Source organism: Barbatula barbatula, assembly GCF_947034865.1.
Source record: "Barbatula barbatula genome assembly, chromosome: 7".
Taxonomy (NCBI): domain Eukaryota; kingdom Metazoa; phylum Chordata; class Actinopteri; order Cypriniformes; family Nemacheilidae; genus Barbatula; species Barbatula barbatula.
The window spans coordinates 9,656,472-9,665,030 of record NC_136770.1 but is presented as its reverse complement, the minus strand read 5'-3'; the positions used below and the strand labels follow the sequence as shown (position 1 = coordinate 9,665,030).

At 36.1% G+C, this 8,559-nt stretch overlaps 1 protein-coding gene across 10 annotated transcripts; it reads right to left on the bottom strand.

Annotated features, from left to right (window-relative positions):
* Positions 1-505: 505 nt before the first annotated feature.
* On the bottom strand, positions 506-7,033 carry bcl6aa (BCL6A transcription repressor a). Of its 10 annotated transcripts, none has more exons than XM_079460144.1 (10): positions 6,980-7,029; positions 4,493-4,664; positions 4,147-4,368; positions 3,901-4,030; positions 3,089-3,831; positions 2,579-2,754; positions 2,316-2,483; positions 2,075-2,205; positions 1,862-1,999; positions 506-1,723 (listed from the first exon to the last, which is right to left on the bottom strand). In XM_079460144.1, the coding sequence occupies exons 1-10, from the start codon at positions 7,008-7,010 to the stop codon at positions 1,580-1,582; spliced, it is 2,055 nt and encodes a 684-aa protein (XP_079316270.1). In that variant the 5' UTR covers positions 7,011-7,029; the 3' UTR covers positions 506-1,579. The 10 variants fall into 10 exon arrangements, 8 of the variants coding, with proteins under 8 accessions (XP_079316270.1, XP_079316271.1, XP_079316272.1 ...); XM_079460145.1 differs by having other exon boundaries at positions 2,579-2,751; XM_079460146.1 differs by having other exon boundaries at positions 3,089-3,798.
* Between the last annotated feature and the right edge of the window lie 1,526 nt (positions 7,034-8,559).

Here is an 8,559-nt window from a genome sequence, read left to right as displayed (position 1 = left end):
TCATGTTCGTTGGATGCATCTCAAATTTTACTAATTAATCCAAGAACCTTGCACTTATTACATGTACAACATGAACAATTTATATTCCTTTAATGAAGAAAAAAACACATCCGTTTGTTTATTTATAATATTTTAATTCACCTAAAACTATCAATTTATGGTCATCTAATGTCTGCAATGGGATTTAGGTTTTAAATTTAAATGTATTTAAATGTATTTTATTATGTATTTGTTAATCCAAGTAACCTTTCAATTAAATGTCCAAATTTAAGAATTGACATAATTTACACTAAAACATTTATTCATGAAAAAGACATGCATTTGTAAATATACATTATTTTCATTTAGCCAAAATTAACTATTTGTGTTCATGCAAAGAATGGCCGCCTTATTGTTTAAGAGCAGCCTTTATATTTAAATATAAATTTGTTACATTTTAGGTGCTTCTCTAAAGCCCTGTAGACTTTACATGAATCTACTCTATTTGAAATAAACTCAAAAGAAAAGAAATTCAAGACTTTTATTTTACATCCATACATCTATATCATACAATAAGCTTAAATGCATTTAAAAAGTCCAAAACCAAAACACATCCTGAGGATGTATAGCTCACACAATAATAAAGTGTTTAAAAAGAACACATGCACAATACTCAGGTGCACTGTCCTTCTGTGATAAAAACAAGTTCTCATACATCTACACTAAAAGGGCGGAAAGGAGGACGAGCATTGCCCTTCAGTTGTACCTTAGTAGAGCTCGGCTGAATAAAAGGAAATTCATTGAAAAGGCACCTTGAGTACACAGTGTATACACAAACATAAAATAAAAGACAATAGTATAACTTTATCTTGCAGAACAACAACACAACTGTAAACCCTCACTTACCAAAAGAAATAAAAAGTCACATTTCTATACAAATACCACTGAAGCAAAATATATCCGTCATAATATAGAAGTACCTCCTTTTTTTAAATAATTATTACCAATTATTAAGTTTGAATGCATATGTTCCATATAAGCTCTGCCAGCAGAGAGCAATTTTTGCATTTGTCTTCATAATAAAATTGTATTAGTGACAACTCACCTCATGCATGTTTTCCTTTTGAGAGAGCAGCCATCATTGTCAAAAGTATGATTTTCAATGCTATAGTCACAGTTAGAAGTTTCTCTTACAAGATATAGGTTTTAACATACACCTGGGTAACAGCGTGAATATAAAACACTATAGACACAGTTCTCTGCTTTACAAGAGTTTACAACCATCAATTAAAATCCCCCAATACCTTCAGAAAAGTTATTCTGTTCATGTAAAATACTGTGTTTTTTTTCAAAAAACAGATCTAAATCTTATACGTTCCATTTATCTTCCAACAAAATAAAGCTGTTTACAACTCAATGTATAAACACTCCTAACATACATAATATATACAAATATTTAAATATAAACAATAAAGTGACTTCAAGAAACCATGTGTGGTTCTACGTTCAAATGTATAGGAAACCCGTTTAGAATGGCATTATCCTGCCAAGTTTTTTTTCAGATCAACAGTGTGGCACAATAATTTGTTTGTATGCTAGTTCAACAAGTCTTCGTCAAGTCAGCTGGAAGGTCTGTAGAGGACATGCGGTATTGGATCTTGGTGTTGGTGATTGCTCCGTGCTTCTGACGGAGGTGTAACCGAAGCTGACTCTTGTGACGGAAATGCAAGTTGCATTTCTCACACTAAAAATAAATAAATACAATTCAGAACAAAACAATGAGGAGAAAGCAATGTTCCTTGAATCTTTTCAAACAACACTGTATATCATGGGCTGTATTCCCACAAATATAGCTCATTATAATCACTTTATTTCTGCTTACGTGATAGGGCTTTTCGCCTGTGTGTATTCGCAGGTGACTCTTCAACGTCTGCAGGTGGCGAAAACGAGTGCCACAGATTTCACATGGATATGGCTTCTCTCCAGTATGAATCAGAACATGAGCACGAAGGTGAGCAACCTGTGAAACAAAGTCCATATATTTTGACTATGTCTGTGTGAATATATATTGCTCAAAGTAGTGAAAAGCACTCACCTGCACAAATCTGGCTCCGCATGTCTCACATTTGTATGGCTTTTCTCCTGAGTGAATTCGTGTGTGGGTTTTGAGGTTAGCTGGTCGGTTGAATTGAGCCCCACAAATATTGCATCTATATGGTTTCTCTCCTGTGGTACAAATATAGGGAAAGTAACTCAACAGAGAAGCAAATCATACAGCAAGAATTAATCAATGACAGTTGTATTTGCTAAAAAAATTGCAGTGGAAAACCTTTTACCGGTGTGAACGGTTTTGTGACTGGCTAGGTTACCCTTGTAGCGGAACGCTGCTTGACAACGGTCACATTTGTATGGCTTGTCACTGTGAACCTGAAGAGTGTGCCGTTTCAAGGCTTCCTCCTTTGCAAACTTTGAGTCGCATTCATTACAGAAGTATGTTCCATTTTCTGTGAGACAAGTGAAATAAATCAACCAACCTAAAACATCCTGCTTTAAAACACACAAGCGGGTTCATAGGAAACTATTTGGAAAAACATCTCACCACAGCTTGAATCTGAGTACTCCGAATGCATCTCCTCGACCAGACGTGAGGCAGATGTGTTGGGACAGATGTCAGAGTGCTGTGGAGTATTTGAGCCACAGGATAAACATTTTAAGTGCTTCATAGACAGAGGAGAGTGGTTGTCGCAGTTCCTCTGTGATGCTTCCATCGATCTGCTAAGAACATCATATTTTAGTTATTTCGGCTGAAGCAAATGGTGCCTTTGGAATTCACCCCACTTTTATATTTCTATAAATTTCACACGTTTCTGCTAAGAGGTAAATCCTCTGTGTGCCTTAAGAGGATTTAAATGGATAAAAATGATCTGGCTTTGCTGAGGTGGTGGGAGGAGAACTGTTCTACAAAATACTCCTAAGCCTGCAGTTCTGAGGTACACAGACTTAAACTATATCATTTAAATAATGAATTGTATGCCAAGTACCTTAACGTGACACCAATTTGGTAAATTTGAAAGAAAGTCTTTATGAATACCACATGTAAAAATCATACCTGTTAATGATATTGTTAAAGTGACTGGCTACAGGAACAGTAAATTCCTCGCCTTGCTCACTGATCTTTGTTGTTGTCTTCAAACCTGGGTGCTCGACATCAGTATGATAAAGGAAAGCAGACAAGTCTGGCCTCTGTGGGGAATGTATTCCAAGGTCACGAGGATTAGTATCCTCTTCGTTTGTGCTCCGATTAAGTACAATGAACTTGTATTTTTTCCAATAACGAGCTGAAAGGTCTTGTGTACCTTGAGAGGTCAAAGGTTGTGAGGCCTGTGCAAGGGTAGCATTTTTGCTGCTGCTCGACTCTGTTGGAGAATTTGGTTGGCAGTCTGATTTATGTGGGCTCTGGGGACTGCTCATCAGGCCTTTACGTCCATTGGAGGATACACCCATAGTGTAGTGCTGGTGGCTCAGATGTTCCTCTGCCAGGGAAATCTGTTCTTTCCCAGTCTCCCTTTGCTGCTCTCGGGCCAGGCTGAGAAAGCCATGGTTCATGGAGCTCATGCCAATTGACTGGACCACACCCTCCAACATCTCCCTCTTCATCTCCTCATCTCTTTCCAGCCCCCTTGAGGAAAATGAGCCAATATTACTGTCGGTGGTGCCACAGATGAAGCCAGGCGGCAAAGGATTGATGTAATCAGCTGGAGAGCAGTGTTTTTGGTGGATTATGCCTCCTTTTGAGAAAGCGTTTTTGGCCTCTGTCAGCTTGCAAAGTGGAAAGGGGAAACCCTGCATGAACTGTCCATAAAGGTATGAGCTGCTAGGAGCATTGACCCTATTAAACATGCAAACATCGTGGGGTCTTACATTTCTGAACGTTGCTGGCCGTACACATATGTTATCCACAACCTCATGGGGTCTGTAACTCTGAACATTACGAGGTAAAAGCAGAGGGCTGACCAGAAGATCTTCTCTAGGCAGTTTAGTGGAGGAGTCACTGTATTGAAAACATGGACAACATTATAGAAAAATGCATCTCATTTCAAGCACAGCATTCTCTTACATTCACATGTCTTTAAGCATTTAGGTTGTCAACGAGAAAGCAAAATATACCTGGACTTCATGAATCTGTGGCAGGTGTCAACAACATGGTCCATTTGCAAGTATATGGCTGTGTTCATAATGGCCATTATGAGGCTCTCCTTTAGTGCAAGACGTGAAGTGTACATAAACTCAAGAAGAATGGCAAAACCCTCTGGGTCAGCCTTCGGGTCCAGACTGATGGCGTTCAGGTTACATTTGTGTGAGCCAGTAAAGATTGAGTAGAATAGCCCACTGTGGAGAAATTGAAATTAAGTGAAGTTCTTGGGTCACATGTTGCTAAACTTTTATCACATTTTCACATCAATTTTTGTCCTTGTCAATACAAGGGATATGTTATGCAAAATATAAAGTTCACCTGCATGCCATAAGGACAGTTTTGTGTGCTCGAAACTGCTGTCTGTTGACCAGAATTGTGACATCTGTGAGGATATCTCTGCTACGCAATCGGTTCAGGTTGAGAAGAACATCACTTGCATGACGCGTGAACTGAATGCAGCTGTCAGCTGCACAAGACATTTTTACAAAATCTGTTTGAACAAAGTGAACCATATATTACAAGATACTTAACAATAAATGTAAATTTACATTCAGTTCTCCTAATTGTATTTTTCATTCAACTTAAAAATGAAATATAAATTATATTTTCATGTTTCTACATGTTCTCTCAATTGGCAAATAAATAGGCCTGCGTCTATGATGCATCACATTTGTTTATTCAGTGTAAATGTACTTATATACCAACTTTGCATTATTGCAACTTCACGTACAGTAGTAAATAGTATAGAAAGTAGTCCCAAAGAAAAAAATATAATTTAAAAGGGTATAGAAAACAGAATATATTAAATTAAAATACATTGCATTATTGAAATTTTCTCAAAACAATGGACATTAACGAAACTTAGAGTCATTTTCCGGACCAATCTTTGTATTGCTTAAGTGCTCTGTCAATTTTGCAAAGACACTTCTCCAATAGATGGCGACAAACGACAAAAATGTCTTGTTAATTCACGTGAAGTAGAGGGCTTATCAAAAATAACCAGACAACAGGTCTAAGAACTGTATTTACATTTACAATTAAAAGCAACTTCTATGTTCGTATTCTGGCATGAATATGTGCATATCGATTTAGACGTTTAGGCGAATTTACACTCGAGTCATGAGAAAATGTTTTTTATAGGTCTGTGGACTTTTGGGAATGAGTTCAACAATAGCATAATAAACTGTTCAACAAACACTACCCATTAATTTCTTACTGTAAACAAATTCATATTTTAATATTTTGACAGCATTATTTCCAATTTTGTGAAAAGCATATCAAATTATAAAGTTTTCACAACTGTTAGGACACTTTGGCACAAATGCAGTTTAAGATAAATGACATTAATAGTTAGGCGGAGATTTTTCACATGTTGAACGTTCAATTATCAGAGATTTTGTTACCATTTGAATTTACAAAACACTAATAAACCCACGCGATGTCATGGTGCCAAAACTGATTATTATATTGGGATTTTAACCAATGGACAAAAAAAGTTCATTTTAATATCTATCAGAGCACAAATACACAACAGCACAGCGCCATCTCTCAAGTTTAGCATCCACAAAACGTCTCTCGCCTACTAATCAATATTAAGTTCATGGGTAACTTCCACATAAGCATTAAGTGATCTTAAATCATAAGACAACAAAAACATAACATCTCAGAAGAGTGTTACTATGGCAGAACACACTTTATGCATACAGTTCTTTTTGTATGTAACCCTTCGTTATTATATCTTAGTCTATGTTCTGTTACGCCCACGCTGCTACAAAGTGACAGCAACTGTCGAGGGCTGCAAACTTTTTTTATTGCATGTCCTGACAAATACTCAAGATCTGCAGAATAAACGTTTTTGTTTACATTATATATGAGGGCGTACTGTGTATAATAGCTATGTGTGTGTGTATATACACGCGTGTATACATTTAATAATAAAAATACTGTACTTGTAAATACATATTTTTATATTTATGTATAGATTATGATATATATACACAAATAAATATGCAATGTATAAAATATTTATTTCTTAAGATTTGTTGCAATTAATCGTTAATAATTCAAATTTCAACAGGTTAATGAGAGCTTTGAATGGTTACATTTCAAACACTTCTTAGACATGCTTCTTGTTTTCCAACTGTGGCAAAACCAACAATAATATTACTGACAATATCAAAAATACTTAAAAACTCAGCCACAAACATACGATCAATAAAACAAATTATAAAACATCTAATCTTAGAATCTGACCTAATCCAGAACACGGCGTTTATCACAGGACAAAGATACCAAAATGCCAAAATGAAGAGGGCGAATGCAAATGCGATTGCCAGCTTCACTTTCAGCACTAACGTTAGTTGTTTAACAAACCGAATTAACAAGAAATTAAAGAATCGCCTACGTATATTGGTTGTATTAGACAAGTTACGCGATGGTGGCAGGTTACAGTATGTGCTCAAACTCAAGTTTTGAGTTATCCTCCATGTATTTACAATGTTCTATTAGTCGGCGTCTAACCGTTCTTTGGATTTGTACAACGTCTGGATTTTGTATCCCAGTAGTATTTATGACCCCACACTGAGAAAACGGACATAGCTATTGTCCTCGCAGAACTACAGTCAAAAGCATTTTAATCAGGGGAACAAGCATGTCTACATTAAAAATTTGATCTGTCCACGGAACATCCTAACGAACAATCAAAAACAATTTACAACAAAAGAGAGAAAAAATGAACAGCCTAACGAACATGTGTGGATACGAGCAACACCACGCAAGAAAAAAGAAGAATGTAAAAAAAATCACCTGGTAGTGCTTTCCTAGAAACTTCTTGCATCACCACTTCTAAGAACCCCTGTTCTAAGAATCAGTAGAGCTCAATTCTCGGAATTTGAGCTGGCAGCCATACCATGTGTAGAGGACAGGGGAGTGTCTTGTTTTTCTGTAAAGTTTGATTTCTTTAGTTATTGTCAATACATTAAATGTACAGGGTAATACTCAAATAATGGAAGTAGTATTTATCTTTTCGATGTTTACAATGTAGAGGAAACTATCATATTTTCATTTTGAGCTAAAAAAATAGTTGCATTAAATATGTATTTTCTCCTCACTGATGGACGCGACCAGACAGGCACAGTCACGTGGGCAGAGAAAGTGGCTTACGTACGTTCTCTTTAGCCCGGCCTCAAAATACTCAGAACTAATTTGCTATTTCATGACATAAGCAAAGTGTCCGTTCGTAGCCTTTCCCTGTATTAACCCACTACCATAACCTAGTTAATACAGAACACATCTGGAGCGATTAATCAAACGGACATATTTAGCTTATTTTCTTATTGTTTTATTTTCAGTAGCCTAACACTTTTTTTTCCATTTGATATGCTATTTCTTCAATGCCGTGGACCTGCGGGCCAGTAGACATAAGGGTTTGTTTGGATATATGAACATTAAGACATTGTTCTTGAAAACCGGATTTATTTAACGACTGTAATCTCGTTAATGATTTTAACTCTAGTTTTATTTGATCTGATGTATTTTATTATAAATTTGGTGTGTTTAGAAAAGTATATACTTGAGTGTATATATGTAGGCCTACTACTTAATAAAGCACGCGAATACCGTTACCCTTAATTCGAATTGTGAAATATTGTAATTTGTTTTAATGTCAAGGAAGCTGACAGTGTAGTACCGTTTCTTTACTGGTGTGAGTGAAGATGCCAAATGACTCGTACGCATCTATATAAATTCCACTGACGAATTAATCTTCTTGCGCATCTATGCGATACTAAAACATACCTGTCGAGTTGTACATTTTGTGCGTACTAGATGGTACGGTTTCCGCAGTCAAAGAGTTTGGTAGTTTTTAACTTCTTTGGGGTGTAAACACATTAAAAGGCACACACATTTGGGAGTTAAATATGGGATTCTTGTTTTAGGCTCATAAATATTATGCAGCTTTGTGTTGTTTCAGCCTCAAATAATGCTTTGTAATTTAAGTTGTGTGGTTGTCTTGAGCAACAGTTTTAATATTTTTTTCGCACATTTGAAATTAGAGAACTTCTATTTGAAGATGTTACACTTAAGTTGTCCTCAAAATATGTCAGCTTGACTGCAGAGCTAGAGATGTTTAGAATACATGTGTAATTTTGTGGGAGAGGTATGTCATAATTAAAAAAACTTGCTTATAGTCTACCATAGAAAGTTCAATTGCTTTGTTTTTCGTGTCTGCAGTGTACCAAACTTGTGCAGTGAGTGCTGTTATAATCTGTCGCTGCTTTGTTATCCAACGGCAAAAAAACAAGGTGTCATTTTAAAAGCGGAATAGGCTAGATGACAGTGGTAGTTTCTACAGTATAACCTAAAACTCAATTCATTTGTATCTCAGA